Consider the following 25,654-nt stretch of genomic DNA (forward strand, 5'->3'; position numbering starts at 1 on the left):
ATTAGGGTGAAGTCTGTATTAGGCTAGTAGGCAATGGTATATGGTATAGTCTACTTAACTTTTAAGTCATAAGCTACATACGTACATCATATACTAGTATGCACCTTACACTAACTAAGCAAGACGTGTATAATGATTTTGAAATAATTATATAATGGTTTTAAGAATCATCAGTAGATTCTTCTTATTCTTACTGTTCTTAACCTTAAGCTTATAGTTGAAGTAAAGCAGATTGTGTCCACCCTGTACGTTTACAAAGAACAGACGCCACTATATGGCTGAAATATTGCCGATGTGACGTTAAACATCAACTCACTAACTCACTCACTCATTACAGTGAACTGACCGTCAACGTGACCATGATGAAGTGGGGGTTCATCATATATATATAACTGTGACATTTGTTATTGGTCACCAATTTCTTCAGTCTTGCGGTCACAGTGTCACCAAACTTACCTTGAAACAGACTATAAAGGACCCCCCCCCCAATACTTCTACTGGTGACTGCATTTTGTTGTTAGCATATTGGGAGTACACTATTTTGAATTGGGTCAGTTCTCCAACACGGTTGGTTTGCCACATTCAGGAATGTTCCAGCTAGATGGCGGTGGCCTGTAAATGCTAGTAATCGAGTCTGGACCAGAACATTCTTATCATCCACTTTTTCTATTTATCTGAAATAATGGGACTATCTAAAATTGTCACGTGTTGTTCTCCCATGTCTCCCATGTTTGAAAAAAAAAACATTTTAAAATTTCTGCTGTGAACAGAAGTATCATACTTTCACTGCAAAATGTTCCTGCTGCTCCTTTGGCCCTTGTTGTTGTGTGGAGCAGCGCTCGCTGACACAACTATCACAATCTCCAACCAGTGGCTCTCTGAAGGTGGACGTGTCCACTATGAACCTGAAAGATGGAATAAAATAAACGGCCTCACCCAATAGAATTTAATTCCAAACTGTAAATCTATCGGAACAGCTCCCGGACGGTGGGTGAACAGAGACCTGAGGTCTTTGAAGGGCATTTAGAGAGGGCATAGAGAGACCTGAGGGATGATCTTTTTGCCAATGGAAGTACTATGAAAAACGCCTTGTGCATATATAATGATAATTTTGTAAATGATATCTCCCATGCATGATTTTATGTACTTGTAGATAATGATATCTGACAAACTCTTACAGCAAAGTTGGTTGACCTTACCATCCAGTGATCATATGATCAGTTCTATCCCGGATCCTCACGAGCATTTACTACCTCATAGATTGGATTGTCTAGTTCTGCGTTAAACAAACAATTAAACAAGCAATACCCAAGTGAGCAAAAGTACAAACTGTAATGCTTAGAGCACTCATTAGGCGTGGGGCACCCGTGGTGAGAGGTGGGTAACGCTAACAGTTCTTCCCCGTGTAGATCTGTGGTAGAATAGTTCCGTCCCTAAAATATATTACATAAACACAGTGGTATTGAAGTACAGGTACCTGAGCAGGTTAAAATATCTTATTTTGGTAATTCGGATTGCGTCACCATTTCAAAGCTAATGGTTTATCTGTCCTGGGAAGATTTATCTGTATCTTGTCATCCCATGAAAGCTGTGCACAGTTAATCATCGTTTTTCCTTCAGTGGCCACAAAGTCCTAGTCGGCCGGAATACCCAGATCCAGCTTACCTCCAGGACCCTGGACGTCAGCAAGTGACATTTGCGACCTACATGAACCAACTGAATGGCTACGGGAATAACATCTCCAAGATGGTCTGGAACATACAAGGCAAGTCAATCAAACGTTTGAAGAAAGATATATAATAGGAACATATATTGTTGATGTGACAGTTGTTGGTGTTTTCCTCTGGACAACACCATTAACAATCTTTAACATGTCCTCGCTTGTTTCCTTGCACCTGTATTGTATATAGAAAATACTTATTCAAATATGTCACTCCCTCCATATTCATTGGTATTTTAACAGACATTTTACTGGTAATTATTGGAGATTGAGTGTGGCTTTACACCTTGAAACAACATTCCGGTGGTATAAAGTAGAAGACACAACGTATGGACTTTACACATTCTGCCTCTGAGGGAAACCCGCACCCCGGGCAGTATAACTGCTAGGCTAACTCGCCACCCATAGACGTGATTGATCATCCTTAAGTATACTGCATATATGTCCACTTATACCAGTGCCCACATGTTTATATGAATTTCTTGTTCAGTATATGTCTATTTCAACCAGCTGTTCATCCAGACCACACTCACGGTTTGTAGCCGTTCCAGCCCTTAGAGAGTGGGTAGTGAAGAATCCTTTACAGAATCCCCTGGCTCAGAGCCCTTGGACCACCCCGGACAGAAAGCGTCTCCTGTAGGGGCTATAGAGTACCCATGGTTAGGCTTAGGATACTTGAGTGGACGAAGGTAAAACTCATCACAGCCAACTGTCCTGGAATCAAGTTGTACATACATTCCATGTAAGCTGCAATGTAGCTGTCGTCATATCATATTAGCAAAAAAACCCCGAAGCACCCTACTTCCTTTTTTTCATTTTAAGATATCACATAAAGAATCTCATTCATCTGACATGGTTGAAAGTATCTGGTGAAATGGATGAGGTAAATTATTGTGGTATGTTTTTTATCCTTCCAACAGTCTGTCTCCTGCACAGAAGAGCGCGTCCATAGCGTCTGTATCATGCATCCTGTGCCACCTATAAAGGAACTCCCCCCCCCCCCCCCCCCCCCCAATACTTCTACTGGTGACTGCATTTTTTTGTTAGCTTTATAGGTCGCCATTATTAATATTGCTGTGTTTGGGTGAAGTCTTGAGAAACCAGGGCGCCAGTATGTGTGATTTTAGGTTAAAGCACAATTAACTCGCAACCAGCTGCAGGAATATGTGTGAGTCTGAGCAGTTTGTTCCTTACTGAGGGCAGAGAACATTGGTTTTGATCCTGAATGGAACTCAGCAAAACGGTACTGTAGTTTACTGACAAAACTAAATTTTAAATATCCCTTATAGTACACAGAAGGTAGTTTAACATGGAATGAATGCTTGATTTGCTTGTCTCTGGAAATTATTTACAGGTTTAAACTGGCCAGATTGGATGAATAAGTCAAAACATCATGGCAAATTCCCCAATAATGTTGATGCAGCATCAGAGTTCGTGTCACTGATGGTCCAGGGTTGCAAGGACTTCACATTAGGACGAATTCCATATGTATTTGAAGTCATCAATGAACCTGATTGGGCGGAAAACATCATTGACCCACAAACGAATATAGAATTCAACAGGGCAGTTGCTGACAAACTCAGATCCAGATATGGAATGAAAGTTGCTGGACCCACATACACAAGTATGGCCTTACGTCAAGCAGACGAAGATAACTTCACATATTGGAAGAGAACTGCTGAGTTTCTGGATATGTCTCTTGACCACTTGGACTTTTTCGGTTTCCATTCCTATAACTATCTCCGTATATCAACTGCTGGAAACTATTCTTACTTTGGCATAAATGAAGCTCGTCTAGTTGCATCTCTGGACATGGTGGAAAATTACTCTTTCATCAAGAAAGGAAAAAATGTTCAATTAGTTAACACTGAATTTGGATGCGGTAACATTTTCGGAGTCAGTCCTAATTTTGAAAATGGACTGATAGACTTTGAAACCATTTATCAACCAAACGGCTTCATGTTTACCTTCCTTAATATGAGAGAGTTTATAGACAGAGTTACCGTCTTCCTGTCGTCAAATGGACAATACCCTGGTCATCCTTCCCTGAGGTATTCCTTATTTACTCTTGATGGCCACCCCCTTCAACCAACCAAATTCTTCAGGTTTTGGCAAAACTTTACTAATGACCAAAAATTTCTTCGAGTCTCAAGTCAGTATAATGGGCAGGAGAGAATGGTTGCACCTCTTGTCCTTGCAAACCCTCTCACCAAGGAGATGGTAGTTCTTCTCCACAACTATGGTAGTAAATTTGAGAATGTTAAACTATACTTTCCAAACAACTGGCTCATCCCTTCCACGGGTGAAGAAACATGCGTTCTGCTCGAAAATGGTAATCCAGCTTTTCATGACAATTATCATTTTAACATATCGAAGCTTCATGGCACTGTTGGTCTGCCCGGATCTTCAACCTGCTTCTACAAGTTCAAAACCAACTACAACTTTGCTGGACTACGCACGAACAACGAGACCACATACTACGGCAAGGACATGATCATACCAATCAATAACGGACATGCACAGACAACCATACATCTACCCAGCTCTGAATACCATATCGCTCACCTTAGAGTGGGAGTGAGCAGAGGCCTCAATGCGGATGCAAAACCGCATGCAGTTGAGTTCAATGGTCAGACTTTGTCTTCAGGTTACACCCTGTTTGACTCTATGAAGAATGATGATAGCTTGCGTAAAACAACATGGAACGTTTTGGAATTCATGGTTCCAGAATCACAGGTCTACACAACCAACACCGTCAGCATGACCTTTAATGGAGATGGTGGTCACGTGACATCTGTCGCCCTCGTTGTTGGAAAACTTCAGTAGATAAATTTCACTTTGAGAATTTTTGTGCTTGTTTTTATTTCGTATCACACAAGATAAAAGGGGGAGTTGATATTTATAGGCTTAATGACAATATGTCAGCCATATCGTGACTTCAGAATTTATATATTCGTAATAAACTTATTGAAATTATTTTTCAAAATGAGAACAGAGGACAATAAAACCAAATAGAATATCACTGTATCATGAATTAAGAATTAAGAAAGCATTTCAAATTTGGACAATACAGTGTAAAGCTGGGCTATAAACACTAACTGAAGGTAGATAGAAGAGACCAAGCTGCCTTACAGTGCCTTTTCCACGTGGCAAAAGGCACCCTAAGAGTTGTGATCAATTTGATTCATATGCAGGTTTATTTTTTGTCACATCGGCAATATTTCAGCTATATCGTGACGCGAACAATGAATCACCATCAATAAACGTATAAATTAAAAAAAACAAATATCACAGACAAGGTAAAACTACCAGGTAACCATAATGAGATACTGTACAAAGAACAAAACTAAATAAGAACTGGCTATAAATTACCAGGAACTGATGACTGACCGCCATCCCAGGGACCATGGAGATTACGAATGATGTATGAAGTGATGTTGATTTGGGTACAGAGAAGGGTCCTGATACTCAATACACTCCTGCTTCCAAACTAGACTGTAAAACTCCACACTAAAGACCACGGGGAAGTACAGTACAATATATTCTACGATTAAAAACATAGTAGCCTTAAATTTACTTTGAAAGGCAAAGTCTAACATACTCTCACTGGAAGACAATTGCATTTACAATTCTTTAAATACTTTTTAATCAATCACTAACAATCTCAGTTACTAATCTGAAAACAGCAGTTTTGCAACTCTGAGTCAATGAATTAATATTTAACGTCACATCGGCAATAATTGCAACCGTATCGTAACAAAAACAGTCCATATAATGAAAATGAAAACATTTTCAAGTGTAAAACTAGTCCACGACGGGCAATAAAAATATACTACAGTATCACAGATATGAACATAAAACTAGCATGAAAAACTACATTATTGTAATTTAAGAAGACAATACGGTATAAAATATAGGTTATAGATTGCCAACAACTGAAGGTTAATCGCTATGCTTGGGTCTATTGGGGTTTACAGTACCTTTGCTACCTGCATGAACCCCAGCTGGATTTCCACCATCCCTTCAGACACTGGCGTTCATGCTGAAATTTAGCTCTACATTAAAGTGACAAAAGTACTTCGATTAAAAATCTGGTAGGCTTAAATGTACTTCAAATGTTTTGGGACTTGTGCATCTTCTTAGAAGGACAATCATCTTACGCTACGGCATCCCCCTTTGAAGGCGTGACCACTAAAATTGAAATCTCTAATTTAAATCACTAAAACTAAAAATATACTTCTTAACACAAGATATGAATCACAATTCATCACTCTCACATCAAGACCTCTGTGAGTTGTTATTACTTTAGAATTGACTCATTTGTATTGTATATGAGTGAGTGAGGGAGTTAATGTTTAACGTCGCATCGGCAATATTTCAGCCATATTGTGACGAGAACATTTAACAAAGAAAAGGATTATATGTATATTATAAAATCTGTCGGCGAAGGACAGTAAAAGAACTAGAATATCACAATTTAAATTAAAACTAGCGTGGAAAGATAAAACTAATATCACTATTCGGACAATACAACATAAAATCCGGCTATAGATTGCCAACAACTGAAGGTAGATCACCATACTAGGGGCCATGGGGACTTACAGTACCTTTGCTACCTGCATGGACCCTAGTTGGATTTACATCATCCCCTCAGCTGTTAGCAATTTAGTCCCATCTAGCCAAATATTAAAAATACACATATGCTACGATTACAAACACTGGAAGTTTAAACGTACAGGAAATGTGTAGGGACTTACGTACCCTCTCAGGAGGACAATACTTTTACGGTACTTCAACCCCCTTTGAGGGTACAGCCACTAACAATTCAAGTTGCAGCTTAAAATGCAGCTATGTACAGAATATAATAATCAAAATTCAGTGATGAAATCAATTTCTTTTAAAAAGCCAAGAATTAAATGAGAACTTACGGTGTTAAAAAGGTCCTTAATTGTTTTTACATTGAAATATTTGTCCCTTATGATGGAGAATTCAACACAGTCACAAGGGATGCAAAACGGAGGATCCTCACCTTTCAGTAGGTATGAATGAGTATATCTAGTGTGGCCAATGCGACATCGTCGTAAAATAACCTCTTCAAATCTGGACTGACAACCCAAGTAAGTATAACCAATGTAAGGTTTTATCTCATGTAATTTATTTATTCCCAATTGGGTGTCCCACTTCTTCTGCATCAGATCACGGATATAAGATCTAATGTTAGCTTTATAATCAGTGTATGGAATAAGAAGTGGTGTCACAGATTTGTTGAGTGCCGCCTTGGCAGCAAGATCGGCCATTGCGTTACCAGAAATGCCCACGTGGCTGGGTAACCAACAGAAGACGATGTCGTATTGGCCAGTAGCAAGAGTATTATACAATTCAATAATTTCAATTAAAAGTGGATGTTTACAAGAGATATTTTTAATCGCCTGAAGGCAAGAAAGAGAATCGGAATAGATTATATATTGTTTACGTTTAGGGTGTCTTTGAATATATTTAAGAGCTGTTAATATGGCGTTAGCTTCAGCTGTAAAAATAGAACTATTATCGGGTAATCTAGAAGATATTGTTCTGGATCCATTGACAGTGGCACAAGCCACTGCGCCACCGTCCTTGGATCCATCTGTAAATAAGGGTTTGCAATTGCTATATTTATGTTTTAATTGATGATATTCTTGTTTATATTGTAAGTCATTAGTTTCTGATATTTTAAATGTAGTTAATTCGGTGCCCAAGAGGTGGAACAAGAGAAGATTTTTTGTTATACAAATCCTCATAAAGGGGATTGAACACACAGTTAAAGGCAGGGTTAGATTCATTAGAATATAATTTAGTAATATATTGTAAAGACAGTTTTATACGACGTTGAGTAAGAGATGGTTCATCGGCCTCAACGTAGAGACTATCAATAGGTGACGTTCTGAAAGACCCAAGACAAAGTCTTAAGCCTTGATGGTGGACGGAGTCAAGAAGTTTAAGATTGCTTTTGCAGGCTCCACCATATACGATGGAGCCATAATCAAGTTTCGAACGCACGAGTGATCGATATAGATGTAAGAGGGTTGCTTGATCCCCTCCCCACTTTGAGTTGGAAACAACTTTCAACAAGTCAACAACAAGCCTTCAGGCATTTAGGTTTAAGGGACTTAATATGAGGCAGAAATGTTAAGTGGGAGTCAAAGATTAGGCCCAAGAACTTGGCCTCCTTTACAACTTTGATGGGAGTGCCATCTAGAGATAGTTCAGGGTCTTTATGTGGCTTATATTTTCTGCAAAAATGTATACAATTAGTTTTCGATTTAGAAAATTTAAAGCCGTTTTCAAGACACCATTTATTTATTTTGTTTAAACACAACTGCAGTTCAATAGTATGCATGTTTTTCCCACGACAAGAAATATTAAAATCATCCACAAATAACGATCCATCTATTGAATCGTTTAAAACTTTTGATAAACTATTTATCTTTATGCTAAAAAGTGTGACAGACAGCATACTGCCTTGTGGAACACCCTGATCCTGAGTGTAATGATCAGACAGGGTAGAACCCACTCGAACTTGAAACTGTCTATCATTTAAAAAGTTGGCTATAAATTGAGGTAAACGATCTCGCAAGCCAAAGTCATGTAAATCTCTTAAAATACCATATTTCCAGGTTGTGTCATATGCTTTTTCGAGATCAAAAAAGATAGACACAGCATATTGTTTATTAATTAGTACATTTTTAACAAATGATTCTAAACGCACTAGGTGATCAACAGTACTTCTGTTTTTGCGGAAACCACACTGTATATCTGTTATGAGATTATTTGTTTCCAAGTACCAAACAAGTCGATTATTTATCATGCGTTCCATGGTCTTGCAAACACAGCTAGTTAATGAAATCGGACGATAATTAGATGGATCCGTATGATCACGTCCAGGTTTAGGTATTGGTACTACTATGGCGTCACGCCATGAAGGAGGAAAGTTACCCGATGTCCAAATACCATCAAAAATATTTAGGAGAGTTTCCTGACAGGATTCTGGTAAATGTTTCAGGAGTTGATAATGTATGTTATCAGCTCCTGTAGCAGTATCATGAGCTTGATCAAATGCAGTATGGAGTTCATGAATAGAAAACGTTTCATTATAATCTTCCCCATTATCGGAATTGAAATTAATAGTTTTCTTTTCTTCTTGTTTTTGATATTGCTGGAATTTTGGTACATAATTTGAAGAGGAAGAATGTTTAGCAAGGGTTTCACCCAGTTTATTAGCAATATCTGATTTATCAGTAAGCAATTGATCTCCATGTTTAAGATGATGGACAGTAGATTTAGTACCTTTACCTTTAATTTTCTGGACCATGTTCCACACCTTGGACATGGGTGTCCGAGAGTTTATTTTAGATACATAATTTTGCCAAGATTGGCGTTTGTTCTGTTTAAAAGTACGCCGTGCTTTAGCATTTACAATTTTAAATTTATTTAAATTATGCACCATAGGATGGCGACGGAAATAATGTTTTGCTTTTTTCCTTGCCTTCCTAGCTTGTTTGCCCTCATCATTAAACCATGGTTTTCGAATATGGGGAACTGCAGAGGAATTTGGTATACACTCATCAGCTATAGAGTTCAATTCATCAGAAAAGCATTTAATAGCATCAAGAACGTCAATAAAACGTTCAGGTTTAAGTTTTTCAGCACACAGTGTTTCATATAAAGCCCAGTTAGCCTTTTTAAAATTCCGCCTTGATGATGGAGGAACATCAGTGGGAGTTACAGATTTTAGTACAGTAGGAAAATGGTCACTTCCACAGAGGTCATCGTGGACTGACCATTCAAATTCATTTATTAGTTCTGAATTTGTGAGTGGGAAGTCAAGAGCAGTATAAGTCCCTGTACCGGGGTGTAAATATGTGTTGGAACCATCATTATGAATACATAAATCATTGTCAGAACAAAAGTCCTCCAACAATTTACCTTTAGTGTTTGTAGTTACACTACCCCAGAGTGGGTTGTGCCCATTTAAGTCTCCCATTATAATACAGGGCTTCGGGCGCTGATCATATAGAGCTTGAAGATCAGTTTTGGCAAACGTCGTCGACGGAGAAATATAAAGAGAGCATAGCGTAAACGCTACATGTAAAGTAATTCTCACTGCAACAGCCTGCATATTAGTATTAAGTGAAACAGGGCTTTGAATAACGTTTTGTTTGACTAGAATGGATGATCCGCCAGTAGCCCGATCACCCGGAGGTGCAAAACAGTGATATGCATTAAAATGACGAAGGTTAAATGTATCTGTTTGTTTTAAATATGTCTCTTGGAGACATATCGCTGAAGGTATAAAATCTTGGACTAATAGTTGTAATTCATGTAAATTAGTCCTTAATCCTCTGCAGTTCCACTGTACAATATTAGTGGAATAAACTATCTTTTGGGGGGATTTATTGGGGATCTACCCCGCACTCTTTTAGAGGGCGACAAGCTATGTGCCCTAGAATGGACGTTTTCAGAAACGTCTATGTCTTCAAGAGACCCGTATTTATTGAACAATTGAATTTTGTTCTGTGACCCTTTAGGAGCTCTGCCACTTTGTTGTTTTGAAGCATCGGGCTTTGGCTTCGATTTATTTTTCACAGTTTGTTGACTATCAGCTGTGGATTGAGACTTTGAGTGTGACTGAGATGATGATTTGTGATCAGAAGACGACTTTGAGGTACTAGGAAGTGATTCCTCAGTCTGAGATGACGTAGTAGGGGATAAAAGCTGTGGAGAATCGCAGTTGACCCAAGTCAAGGTAGTTTGGCAGCCTGTAGATGATTTTGGTATTTTAGATCTGGACTCAGATGGTGGTTTTGCGACTGTAGCGTAACTTTCTGTAAGGTCAGATCTTTTTTGCTTCAGAAAAAGAGATGTTTTGGGTATATTTTATTCTGTTTATTTCCATTTGCTCTTTCCATATTGGGCACTGTTTTGACGAAGATGAATGGTCGCCTGAGCAGTTGGTGCATTTTCTAAAGTCACTGTCACAATTTTCTGTTGTGTGTGTCTTCTCACCACAGTGAGCACACACAACAGACAATGTGCAGGTAGATACACCGTGTCCATATTTCTGGCATTTAAAACACCTGAGCGGGTTGGGGATGTATGTATCGACCTGAATATTACAGTAGCCTGCCTTCACTGATTTGGGTGCATTTGGAGAGGAAAACGTAAACAGATACGTATTGGTTTTGATGGTTTCGTTGTTTCTTCGGGTTGAAAAGCGCTTGACGTGGAGTACACCTTGATCCTTCATTTCTGATCTTATATCAAGTTCCGACATATCGTCAAACAATCGGTCTCGATCCCTAACGATACCTTTGCTTGTGTTCGGGGTTTTGTGAGCAGACACTGTGACGGGAATGCCCACGAAAGATTTGATGTTCATCAGGTTGGTGGATTGTTGTTTTTTACTACATTCAACTAATAGTGCACCCGAACGTAATCGTCTAATATTTTTCACATCTCCAGCAATACCTTGAATACCTTTGGAGACAGCAAAGGGGTTAAGCTTTAAAGGTGTTTTGTCAGGAGTCTCAATCACAACGAAACGCGGCCAATACTCAATCAATGCAGACGGTCTATGGTCAGTATCATAAGGGTCAGTTTCAAGTAAACGTTTTGTTTTCTTGGGTGGAATTTCATAAGCCATGGTTAGTTTAATTTGGTTCATCATCCGAGCTCCCCACCCACCACGGAGTATCACAAGGACAATGCTAAAGCAAGCGGGCCTCCAGCCTGCAGCACCAAGGATACCCGGATGATACACTCTAGTAGAAGAATTATAAGAAATTAATCTACCAGATTGGCCCTTGAGCCATCGCCTTCTGGCACAAGACTCTAGGCAAAGTTCATATGATCATAATGCACAATACTTAAATGTACAGATTAACAATAGTGCCAAGACCAAACTTCAAAATAATTCCAAATCAGATTTCTGCAATGACACACATGTAGTCTATGCACAGGGCTTGGCATGACCAGCCGATTGGTTGAATCGGGCCCATTCAACCACCCGTCTAGGTGAAGTAAGGGCCGAAGTGGTGTGTTGGGCAAATGGAACACAGTTAAAAGCCCAACTGCCCTCAACCACCAGGATCCCGTCCTCCACCGACACGGGACGCAACCCACGGCAAACAGGTTGCCCAATTTAGTCGCCTCTTACGACAAGCAATGGGGTGCTGTGGACGGGAGAAGAGCACTTAGCGTTACCCAGCACCCACCACGAGGAGGTGGCTCTTCATGGGTGCCCTATTGTATATGAAAACTCCTGAACGTTCAAGAGTGTCGTCGAAGGCATCTATTGAAGAATTCAACTGGAGTGTGAAAATTAAATTTAATTCCTCGCCATTTGCACAAGTCAAAGTAAATTGCAATGCACAAAATGTAATAGGAATTGACGTAAATTGACTCGTAATTCCGCATGTTTTGAGGGGTGTTTTGTTGCATTTCATACATCATATAAGCTTGTTAAAGTGATAACTCAAGAAAGTTACTTATTGGTACCAACTTTGAGGGAAATCCATCATTTCTTGATTTATCCCCGTAACAAGCTTATATGATGCATGAAATACAAGGAAACAAAGACATACGTATTTATGAATGATTAAACTGTTTTCACAATTTACGTAAATTTTTATTACAATTTACCTCAACTAAAATTGTTACAATGTTCGTCAGTGTACGTACAATTTACGTGTTTATTAATATTTACGTCAAGTGTATTACAGTTGCCTGCAAGTATTACAATTTGTTTGGGTTTTTTTTAATTACAATTTACGTCATAACAGGCTGTGTTAAAACAACTAGTGTATAGTCTGCATTAGGCTAGTGGGCAGTGGAATATCTACTTAACCCATAAGTCATAAATTACTTAATTCATAAAGTACTATGTAACTTGCAAAGGGCATAAGTGTAATGAGTTTGAAATAATCAGTAGACTTTATTATCATTTCGGTTCGTAACCCTAAACTTTCAGTTGCAATAAATCAGATTGTGTCCACCCTGAACATTTGCACTGAACTGAAAAGTCAACTTGAACATTAGCCACGGTGCTGAATGACGAAGTGGGGTTTCTTTCTAACATATGTATAAATAACTGTGACATGTGTTCACCAATTCAGACGTGTGGTCACGCGTCACCACACTTACCTTGACACAGACTAACTAAGCTGCTCCTATTGCTCTAAGGGTCATTGCATTTTGTTGTTTTAAGAAACGTGGGCACGGTGGGGGTACACTATGTTGAAGTGGGCCCAGTCTGCAATATGGTTGCTTTGCAGCACTCAGGAATATTCCAGCTAGATGGCCGCGGTCTGCAGTCTTATCATCCGTTTTTTCTACTTATCTCTAATAATGTGTCTATCTAAAACTGTCACGTGCTGTTCTCCCATGTGTCAATTTAACAGTTTCTGCTGGTGAACAGAAGTATCATACTTTCACTGCAAAATGTTCCCCCTGGTCCTTTTCCCTTTGTTGTTGTGTAGAGCAGCGCTAGCTGACACAACTATCACAATCTACAACGAATGGCTCTCTCAAGGTGGACGTGTCCACTATGAACCTGAAAGATGGAAAAAAATAAACGGCCTCACCCAACAGAACCTAATTCCAAAGTGTAAATCTATCGCGACGGAGACCGGACGGTGGTTGAACAGAGACGTGAACGACGGCCTTTTTGCAAATGTAAGTACTATGTAAAAGGCCTTGTGCATATATGATTGTATTTTCTATTGGGAAATATCTCCCATGCATGGTGTTATGTACTTGTAGATGATAATATCTGACAAACTCTTACAACAATATTGGTTGGTTGGGTGGTTAACGCCGCATTCAACGATATTATACCAGTATGGCGGTGGTCTGTAATTAATCGAGTCTGGACCTTACCATCCAGTGATCAACAACATGATCAGTTCCTTCCCGAATCGTTACGAACATTTCCGGCCACACAAATAGGATATTGTCTAGTTCGGCGTTAAGCAACAAACACATAAACAAGTATTACCTAAGTGGGTTAAGCTGTCCTAAGCACAAACTTAGAAGAAGATGTAACGCTAACAGTTCTTCCCTATTTGGATCTATTTTAGAATAGTCCTGCCCTAATTTATATTACATAAAGACAGTGGTATAGAAGTACACGTATCTGAGCAGGTGAAATATCTCATTTAGTTTATCGGATGTCGTCACTATTTCAAAGCGAACGGTTGTTTCACAATCCTGTCTTCAGCAACCCATGCTTGCCATAAAAGGCGACTATGCTTGTCGTAAGAGGCGACTAACGGGATCGGGTGGTCAGGCTCGCTGACTTGGTTAACACATGTCATCGGTTCCCATTTGCGCAGATCGATGCTCATGTTGTTGGTCACTGGATTGTCTGGTCCAGACTAGATTATTCACAGACCGCAGCCATATAGCTGGAATATTAAGTCATAACTCACTAACTCACTGTCTTGGGAAAATGTATCTGTATCTTGTCATCTCATGAAAGCTGTGCACAGTTATTCATCGTTTTTCCTTCAGTGGCCACAAAGTCCTAGTCGGCCGGATTACCCAGATCCAGCTTACCTCCAGGACCATGGACGTCAGCAAGCGATATTTGCGACCTACATGAACCAACTGAATGGCTACGGGAATAACATCTCTAACATGGTCTGGACCTTACACGGCAAGTGAATCAAACGTTTGAAGAGGGATATAATATAGGAACATATATGGATAGAAAGAAGACAGAGCAGTCAGTGTCCTAGACGGAATGAATGTTTAGTTTTTTCTTACTTTTCTAATACCTTCATCAATTTTCTAATACCTTCATCAATCATTTGTTTCAAGGACCGTTCTTGTATCCTAACGCATGGTGATATGCCTTCAGTTCCAGGTGATCACATGACCTCTAGTATGGTGATCTACATTTAGCTGTTGGTGATCTATAGTCTGTTTTTACGTTGTATTGTCTGAATAGTGATATCGGTTTTGACGTTTCATGCTAGTTTTATTTCTTATTGTGATGTTCTAGTTGTTTTACTGTCCTTTGTCGACAGGTTTTTACCATATACATAAATACTTTTTTCAAGAATGTTCTCGTCACGATATGGCTGCAATACTGCCGATGTTAAATATTAACTCACTCACTCACTCACTCCAGGTGATCAATAGCCTGCTTTTATGTTACGTGTTGCCCCAATAATAGTTTTACTAGTTTTAACTGTACATGTTGGTTTTTATTCACATGGTGATGGTCCATGCTAGCCATTCTCGAAACGTCCGTAGCCCTACGAACATCTTAAGCCCATTCTTACCACATAGGCTATCATCAAAGTTAAGAATAGACCGATCCAGTCTGTCAATCAAAACTGGCGCATGCGTCGATTTCGGCCAATCAGCAGGCCGGGTGTGCATCGTGGATTTGTTAGACTAATTTCCGGAGTTAATCGAAGCCTCCGAAGCGATGTGCTTCGAATTATGCCATTCACACTCGTAGTATCTGTTATACATTACTGCAATTTAATGAGTGCCTTCAACAAAACCATTTTGGTGAAGACAAACAAAATTTAGGTGGATCAAGGAATGCGATAGGCCTCACGATCAGTTAATTGTCGGCACCATCGTTCTCGAAACCTACGTCTGCTCGAAGTTGAGAATTTGCATGAATTTCCACACTTTCGAACGTTTGCAAAACCATTACCATTTGTATGACAACAACTAGCAGCTTTAGGCTTCGCAAGTGTTATAACACGGATAAATTTTGTAAGTAAAAAATTTGTTTTTGCATAACGTTGTAGTCAATACTGGGCATTGTTTTGGTAGACCATAAAACTGAAACGAGACAGGCGAGAAGGCCGTGACACAATGTAAACAAATCTGACAGCGATCTGATTTCGGTTAAGGAAGACCTAAATGGCACAATTTGTTACATTGTTACAGAACAATGTGATGTATATGGTTGCCTTCGATCTTACATATTCTTAAATTTGTCACACATTTTATGATGTTGTCAAGTTTCAAGAGCACAATCTGAAGGGCTTCTCTGCAGTATACTATCCGTCAATAGCTCAAAATATTTGAGGAGTAATATTTTTAATTCAAAGGGACAGTGTAAGCAGATGCCTATCACGCAATATCCAAAATATGAAAAGCATTGAGTGTCTATAAGACCATGCCTTAAATATTTCGGAATTTCCAAAAGGAGATGTGGATCGAGACGAAAGCTATGCCAGAAGAATAGTGACTTTCTGGAATATTGGAGGGAATTAAATACAATTGTATTTCTTAACGAAGAGAATATTGTTTAATTTTTGTTACAACATAAATTTGTTCATGCAGGAGAGGTACATTGGTACACTTTAGGAATAATACAGTCATTAAAACTGATAGCAAGATATCTTTTAAGGATCTTACATCCTTTAGTAAACGTACATAGAAAGGTAGTAAAATAAATAATAATATAACCGGTTATAAACAATAATTCCTAACTGACTGAGATATTAGATTCGTGTGGTTTGGAAGCAGAACCAGGCATAATTAGACAACACTATAGACATGTCATGGCAGAGCAATAGCTTGGCACTAACTTGGCAAATGCTCCGTTTTGGCCACACCCTGGTCAGGCACATATGTGTGATTACACAAATGTCAGTTTGTGATCAAATCCATATGTAGTTCAGTATATGGGTATTTCAAATGCAATATTCCCATACTTTGATAAGAGGGTAGGATTCTTTATGGATAACAACTGCTTTATTACATATGACGCGACGTTTCGGTATGGATCCTTATACCGCTGTGAAGCAAGGGTGGAGTAATACATCACAGAACAGACTTAAAAACATGGACAGGGATAAAGCAATAACAAAATGTAGGTATGAATAAAAGGCGGGGGATTAACAACAACAACAATTGGTGGTAGTAATGATGTGACTATGAGAAGAAGCCAATAGTAGCTGTAGCCAAATCCACGGCCTGCCCATGGGCTCCCCTCTGTCCCCATTACTCACAGAAATCTATATGACCTCCTTTGAAAAGCAAGCCCTCAACACCTCGACCATCAAGCCTACTTGCTGGTACAGAAAGGTTGACGACACCTTTGTCATCCTACGTCAAGACCAAGACCCAGCTACCCTCCTGCAACACCTCAACCAACAGCACCCCCGTGTCCAGTTCACCTTAGAAACAGAAACAAATGGTCAGCTTCCCTTTCTAGATGTCCTTGTAACCAGAGCCCCAGACAACAAGATAGAAACCAGTGTCTACAGAAAGCCAACCCACTCTGACCAATACATTCATTTCGACTCCAACCATCCTCTGAAAACCCAAACTGGAATCATCTCTACCCTCACCAGACGGGCCATAAACCTCTCCCCCATAAGTCCCAGTGGAGAAATAGAACACCTCCGACGTGTTTTCACCAAGTTCAACCACTACCCACCAAAGCTAGTTGTTAAAATGATCAGATCCACGCTCCACCCAACAAGAAAAGAGGCCACCAACAAACCTGAACCAGCACCTATCCGCATCGCTTTGCCCTTCATTGGAAAAACCTCCAACCACATCAGCCGTCTCCTAAAGCAACAAGCCGGCATTGAAACCTACTTTACCAGCTCTACATCACTGAAAACCCTGCTCAAAGCGAATGGCAGGAACATCTCTAAACAACATCAGCTACCGACAGGTGTCGTCTACAAAATCAACTGCGACTGTGGGTGAATATGTAGGTGAAACCTCACGGCCCATAAACATCAGAATCAAAGAACACTTATCATCCACAACCAAATCAGATCGGAAATCTGCTAAATCCGACCACATCATCAAATGTCCCAATCACTGCATAATTTGGGACAATGTAGAGATATTATCCAAAAAACCACAAGGATTTCACCCAAAGAAAACTGGCAGAAGCAGTTCAAATCAGCAGACACAAGCCCTCAATCAACAGAGATCAGGGATATCTCATCCCAACTGCATAACATGAACTGATAAAAATAACAGATTAGAGCTCACCAGCCATCATTACTAATTACCCTATCAGCCAAGTATACTTTGTTACAGCTACAGCTACTATTGGCTTCCTCTCATTGCCACATCATTACTACCACCAATTGTTGTTGTTGTTAATCCCCCGCCTTTCATTCATACCTACATGTTGTTATTGCTTTATCCCTGTCCATGTATATAAGTCTGTTCTGTGATGTATTACTCCACCCTTGCTTGACCATACGGATCCATACCGCAACGTCGCGTCATATGTAATAAAGAAGTTGTTATCCATAAAGAATCATACCCTCTTTTCACTCACCAGCTTCTAATAATGCCAGTCAAACAAATCCCATACTTTGACACGACTTTCTGTCGCCCTGGCACCTGTTCTTTGAGCAGTCCACCTAAACCGCTCTCGCACACACATGTGGGCGTTGTAGGTCTTAGAGGTTATTATAGAATCCTTCAAATCCGGTCCTGGCACACAGCCTTTGAACCACCCAAGCCAGAATGTGTCTCCCTATAAGAGCTGTAGAGTACCAATTGATAGGCTTAGGATACTTGAGTGGAGGAAGGTAAAAATTATCATAACCCACTGTCCTGAAATCAGGTTGTATATGCATTGCATGCAAACACTTTAGCCGCCGTTATGTGTAATTAAAAAAACCCTATTTTTTAAAACGATATTAATTTCTTTCTCTTATTTTAAGTTTTAAGTCAGAGAGTTAATATTTAGCGTCGCATCGTAGGATGTAGGACTCCAATGTTTTAGTTTTAATCAATCTTTATTCCGTACTAACGAGGCAAAAAGCCTATAGTACATTTGTATACACGACATTTACAACTGAGCAGCAGTAAAACACGTGTGGGATATTTAGAAATTACAAATTTAAATTAGATTTTCTTTGTATGAATGCAATATAGATATACACTGACAGGTTCTGTAATTCAATAATTCTGTAATTCACTTTTCATAACATTGTCATTTCTATTTCATTTGGATGCTAGATATTTCTTTCTAAGGTTTCCATAGGCGGAAAATATGAAAAGAAAATGGTATTCATCTTCTACAACATTATCGTTACAGAGGTTACAAAGTCTATGGTTACGAGGAATATTAATATAACGACCAGTTTCAACAAATAACTCGTGCGATGAGCAGCGAAAACGAGATAAAGGCACACGGAATTTCCTTACAGTGATGTTTGATGAATACTATTCTTTGCATAGTTCAGATTTCCAATGTTTATAGTACAGACATTTCGAGGAAAGACAGATTGATTCAAGACATTTTTGTTGACAGATGTCTTTCATTCTTTGGGTCAATGACGTAACGAAATAGTTTTCTGGCTGGGTGTTTTGATTATTCCAAACATAACCATATCCCGTTTTGAATAAAAATTCCCTTACATTAGTCACCCAGTTTCTTTTCCCATTTTTGTCATATATCATCATCATATTATAACATTTCTTAGGAAATCTATGACTTGTTAACAAACGTAACCAGTACTTTATAACTCTGATAGAAGAATATATGCATCACGGAAATCTGCCACACTCGCCGTACACCATGTGTTAGATTTCAAGCCGAGGTATTTTTTGCATGCATATAAATGGATATTTTCTATAGATTCATAATTTTTCAGTCCCCATATTTCTGATCCATGTAACAGTATTGGGCTTACTTAAGTATCAAATAATTTGAAGAATGTTTTGTACGATAATTCCCCCAAAATGTTGAGATTTATAATTATGTTTATCCAAATCTTAAGGGCTTGCACAGATGCCTGTTTTGTGTGGTTAGTCCACGAAAGATGGTTGGAAAATAGACGTCAACATATTTATATAAGTTTTTAGTTTCTATTTTGTCGCCTTTTGTAAGTTTATTTCTCCCTTTTTGAATGTTTTCCACCATTGCCATTCTCCTATTAACTGCAAAATTCCATTCATCAGATTAGATTTCAAGTTGATCAATTTGTTTCTGTAGGTCACTTATGGTGCTAGAAAATAAGACAATGTCATCAGCGAAGAGTAACAGGAATAATTGGATTAAGTCGGGATGTAACTGGATCCGATTGTACAGTTATCACATAATTGCACAGCTAAATCATTGATAATAAATGTAAGCAGAAAGGTTCTTAAATTACAGCCTTGTCTGACACCTAAATGGCAAATAACAGTTTCTTAGACTTCGTTATTGTTTCTCGCACACACTTTGACATTTTGATATATACTACTTAGAAGTTTATTAATTTTTTGGCTAAGTCCACGAGTTTGTAAAAGGCCCCATAACTTATTTCTCTTTCTAGAATCGAATGACTTAGGAAAATAAAAAAAAGGGCATAGCATTTTCCACCTCTTGGATTCAAATATTTTTGGACAATGGATTGAAGTATGAATATATTAGCAGTTGTGATGTAGCCCTGTCTATGATATATGTAAAAAGGTTTCCGAACATACTAAGGAGTGTAATTCCACAATAAGCATTTGGATTGTTTACATCACCATGTTTATGTATGGGAACAATAATACCAGTTGGCCCAGATGAAGGAAAACAACCAGTTTCTAGTATAACATAATATATCAGACGAATGTTTAAAAAATTCAGGGATAACATTGTCCATCCCTGATGGTTTTTAGCACTTGTGGTTCTGTCTATCTATGTGTGCATCTAAAATGTTACAGGCATAATCCAGGTTTGCGTCAGTATTTCCAAAGTGTGTTGGTGTCTTACTATTTGCAACAGTATCGTTTATTTCCGGCTTAAAAAAAGATTTTCAAAATATGTATACCAATTTTCAATTCCTATTGTATTGTTTGGGTTGTTTTTCGAGTTATGTTGTTTTAATTCCGAACAGAATATTTTCGAATCGTTTATATTTGTTTCTAAGTATACCCTTTTCTGATCAAAACATTCTTTCTCCTTCCGTTTACAGGTCTTAGTGTACTTAGTGTATTGACATACATACAGACAGACAGACATATAGTTTATTTGTATATGTGGCCTTAGGCCAATAGTACATCTGTGAAAAATCTTAACATTGCATATATGCGCTACCTGTAATTTCGTATGTTGCTGTCACATGATAAATCTATAGACCCTCATTTGTAATTTACATTACTTTCTCTGACCCTAAGTATGTGGTACAACACAAGCGCTACCTTAAACAATAGGGCCGTATCTTCTGTGTGGATCAGCATACAGAATTTTTGTCTCGATGGTTGGTTATGAAAGAATTGAGGCTGATATTTTTCTCTTAATTTCTGAATATTGCGGGCATATAAGTAGTACATGGTGCTCGTCCTCTTGCAATAGATTACAGAATGGACACTGTACTATTGTATTTACAGTTTTGGCTAATCGCACGGCTTGGACATTAAAATTGTGGGCATTACATCTACATTTAGTGCGCGCAAGCTTAAGTTGATTTAATCTTTGAAAAGTAATTTTCTGTATTAATACAATATTTATATGCTGTATAAAAGTTTACAGACGTAGATGAAGTTATTTCATTGTACCAGTATTGTTGATAAATATCTTTGCAACTCGGCTTGAATAGTTCGATGAAATATTCTGCATTGCTTACATTTTGAGCAAGCCATACATTTCCAAAGCCATGACTGAAAAGAATAGTTCTGACGAAAGAAACCCAATTAGTATCTCCTGTATCATCTTATGTTTTAAGCATTTCATAACTACGTCGTGAATATCGTGAAATTGGTTCTCTCATCATTCTAGGCAAGATGATGTAACCCGACAGCGGGCGTTAATAAATAGTTTAAAACGTCCACATTCAGCTAAAATAACTTTGTACGCGGTTCTGTAACCAACACGTAACAGGGAACTTACAGAACTTTGAATGTACTTTTTCAATATTCATATGTATCCTAGTGCCCCATATTTCAGAACCGTACAGCAAAATTGGTTGACCTTTCCCATCAAACAGTTTAAAACTTGCGTTTAAAACTTGCGGTAGTTCTTTGCATTTACATATGAATTTCTTTATGACATGTAGGACTCGTTCGGCTTGCATAGATAATGTTTCACAGGCTCTGGAAAATGTATTTCTATAAGAAAAATATGATACCTAAATATTTATCATATGATACCATCTCCAATGTTTGGCCGTTGAGGTACCATTTTTCACTATTGGACATTTTACCTCCATTTTTGAAAACCATTACTTTAGTTTTACCCATATTTATGTCGAGGCCCAATTTCAGACAATATTCATTTAGAGTATCTATCTTACATTGTAACTGGACAACAGAATCAGCAAGGATCACGACATCATCTGCAAATAGCAGCACTTCAAGATCTCTGATATGTTCGTTAATAAGTAAACCTCTCGTATCATTTGATAACAGTTCCTTAACAAGTTCCTCGACATGTAACAAGAAAAGAACCGGTGATAGAATGCAACCTTGCCTGACTCCCGCATATGTATCAAATACGTCACTCATTGGAAGTTTACTAATTCTGACAGATGCTCTTAAGTTGGTGTACATATTACGTAGAAGACTTTGGAGTTTACCATGTATTCCTGACTGTAGTAGAACATATGACAGTTTCGTTCTCTTAACAGAATCAAACGCTCTCTTAAAGTCTACGAAAAGGTAATACATTTCCCCCCTTTCTTCTGTAGGTGTTTATGGATAATACTATTAAGAGTCAATAAGTGGTTCATAGTTGAATATTCTTCTCGAAATCCTGCTTGGCACTCTAATAGACGTTCGCGTGTAGACACCCAAAACTTAATGCGATTATCTTATACAGTGGTAAATATCTTATTTAGTGTATTCAGTAGTGCAATGCCTCTATAACTGTTTGGGTCACTACTTTCTCCCGACTTATGCAGAGGTACTATCAGTCCTACATTCCAGGCATCTGGGAAAACACTGGGATCTAGAACTCGATTAAACAGCCTATTCATAAGAGGAAGCAGTAAAGACATACATTCTGTAAAGAAAGTCGACTGGAAAACCATTTCTAGATCTGTGATAGCTTTCGAGGGATTCAGTTGTTTTCTGTTTTCAAAAAGCCTTTCATAATTTGCATCGTTTCTTTTTCATATAGTCACACTCACTATCAAACCATTTATTTCTATTACTATTGTTTAAATGTTTATATTGCTGTGTTCGCGTGCAAGAGTTACGAAACCAGGGCGTAAATATCTATGCTTTTATGTTTCAGCGATATAAACTCCTCAGACTCGCCAATATTTGCGCTGCTGCTTTGGTCCTCGGCCTAACGGCCATGGAATCAACCAGCCACGCGAATGTTGGTGAGATTGAGCAGGTTATTAGTTACAAAGTGCAAAGAATAGGCTTGGTTTGGACCCGGAATGGGACTCAACAAAGCGGTGCAGTAGTTTACTGAGAAAGTGAAATTTTAAATATGCCTTATAGTACACAGAGGGTAGTTTGATGTTTGATCTGCGTCTCTTAATCTCATAATTATTTACAGGTTTAAGCTGGCCAGATTGGATGAATAAGTCAAAACATCATGACAAATTCCCCAACAATGTTGATGCAGCATCAGAGTTCGTGTCACTGATGGTCCACGGTTGCAAGGACTTCACATTAGGACGAATTCCATATGTATTTGAAGTCATCAATGAACCTGATTGGGCGGAAAACATCATTGACCCACAAACGAATATAGAATTCAACAGGGCAGTTGCTGACAAACTCAGATCCAGATATGGAATGAAAGTTGCTGGACCCACATACACAAGTATGGCCTTACGTCAAGCAGACGAAGATAACTTCACATATTGGAAGAGAACTGCTGAGTTTCTGGATATGTCTCTTGACCACTTGGACTTTTTTGGTTTCCATTCCTATAACTATCTCCGTATATCAAATGCTGGAAACTATTCTTACTTTGGCATAAATGAAGCTCGTCTAGTTGCATCTCTGGACATGGTAGAAAATTACTCTTTCATCAAGAAAGGAAAAAATGTTCAATTAGTTAACACTGAATTTGGATGCGGTAACATTTTCGGAGTCAGTCCTAATTTTGAAAATGGACTGATAGACTTTGAAACCATTTATCAACCAAACGGCTTCATGTTTACCTTCCTAAATATGAGAGAGTTTATAGACAGAGTTACCGTCTTCCTGTCGTCAAATGGACAATACCCTGGTCATCCTTCCCTGAGGTATTCCTTATTTACTCTTGATGGCCATCCCCTTCAACCAACCAAATTCTTCAGGTTTTGGCAAAACTTTACTAATGACCAAAAATTTCTTCGAGTCTCAAGTCAGTATAATGAACAGGACAGAATGGTTGCACCTCTTGTCCTTGCAAACCCTCTCACCAAGGAGATGGTAGTTCTTCTCCACAAGTATGGTAGTAAATTTGAGAATGTTAAATTGGACTTTCCAAACAACTGGCTCATCCCTTCCACGGGTGAAGAAACATGCGTTCTGCTCGAAAATGGTAATCCAGCTTTTCATGACAATTATCATTTTAACATATCGAAGCTTCATGGCACTGTTGGTCTGGACGGGTCTTCAACCTGCTTCTACAAGTTCAAAACCAACTACAACTTTGCTGAACTACGCACGAACAACGAGACCACATACTACGGCAAGGACATGATCATACCAGTCAATGACGGACATGCACAGACAACCATACACCTACCCAGCTCTGAATACCATACCGCTCACCTGAGAGTGGGAGTGAGCAGAGACCTCAATGCGGATGCAAAACCGCATGCAGTGCAGTTCAATGGTCAGACTTTGTCTTTAGGTTACATGCTATTTGACTCTATGAAGAATGATGATAGCTTGCGTAAAACAACATGGAACGTTTTGGAATTCATGGTTCCAGAATCACTGGTCAACACAACCAACACCGTCAGCATGACCTTTAATGGAGATGGTGGTCACGTGACATCTGTCGCCCTTGTTGTTGGAAAACTTCAGTAGATAAATTTCACTTTGAGAATATCTGACTTGTTTTAATTCTTATCACAAGTGATGTAAATGGTATTATTAAAATAGTTTGTGACTGAAGGACAATAAAACCAACTAGAATATAAGACCAACAAGAATTAAAACTAGCATCTCTCTCTCAAATCGGATTTCAAATTAGGACAATACAGTATAAAGGTGGACTTTAGATCAGCAACATCTGATGGTAGATCACAATACTATGGACCATGGAACCTTACAGTGCCTTTGCCACATGAGAAAAGAGTAGAGTTGTGATTAATTTGATTCATAAACAATACGAATGCTGTATTAAGTGATGCCGAAAAGAGTCCGGGTCCTGAAACACAATGCACGCTTAATCATGCTTCCAGAACGGACTGTAGAACACCAAATTTATTCTATTTACTTTAAAAGATATGGTCTAACATACTTTCACTGGAAGGCAATAACATTTTCAATACTTCAAATACTTTTGAACCAACTTCTAACAATCTTTGTTACTAATCTGAAAACAATAGTGTCGCAACTCTGAGTCAGTGAAATAATACTTAACGTCACAGCGGCAATATTGCAACCATATCGTGACGAAAACAATTCATATAATAGAAATGAAAACATTCTGAATTGTGAAACTAATCTGATCTAAAGAAACAAAACAACAGATATCCTCTTTACACATCAAAAACAACCAACAATTAACTGAAAACTAATTACCCATATTTTAAAGATCCTTCTGGATAAAACTTTGAAATAAAACTTTGAAAGAGATGATAAACAATGCATGACAAGGGATACAAAATGTAGGATGCTCTTATTCTTAAGCGTTCACATCTGGACAACCCAATGGGTGTAACCGATATTTGGTCTAATTTTGTGTATTTAACACTTTCTTGGATCGTTTGCATAGGATTTTGGGTGTATGATCTAACCACGGTTTTAAAATGGAAGTATGTTATGACAACTGTCACAGATTTGTTCACTGCTGAACATAGT

The 25,654-nt window shown here is 38.5% G+C and overlaps 1 protein-coding gene and 1 pseudogene across 1 annotated transcript; both read left to right on the forward strand.

Annotated features, from left to right (window-relative positions):
- Positions 1-793: 793 nt before the first annotated feature.
- On the forward strand, positions 794-4,546 carry LOC137278307 (beta-porphyranase A-like; annotated as a pseudogene).
- Positions 4,547-13,114: 8,568 nt separating this feature from the next.
- Positions 13,115-24,674, forward strand: LOC137278314 (beta-porphyranase A-like). Its single transcript, XM_067810580.1, has 3 exons — positions 13,115-13,429; positions 14,267-14,411; positions 23,184-24,674. The coding sequence occupies exons 1-3, from the start codon at positions 13,196-13,198 to the stop codon at positions 24,653-24,655; spliced, it is 1,851 nt and encodes a 616-aa protein (XP_067666681.1). The 5' UTR covers positions 13,115-13,195; the 3' UTR covers positions 24,656-24,674.
- Positions 24,675-25,654: the final 980 nt, after the last annotated feature.

The sequence above is a fragment of the Haliotis asinina genome, chromosome 1, assembly GCF_037392515.1.
Source record: "Haliotis asinina isolate JCU_RB_2024 chromosome 1, JCU_Hal_asi_v2, whole genome shotgun sequence".
Taxonomy (NCBI): Eukaryota; Metazoa; Mollusca; class Gastropoda; order Lepetellida; family Haliotidae; genus Haliotis; species Haliotis asinina.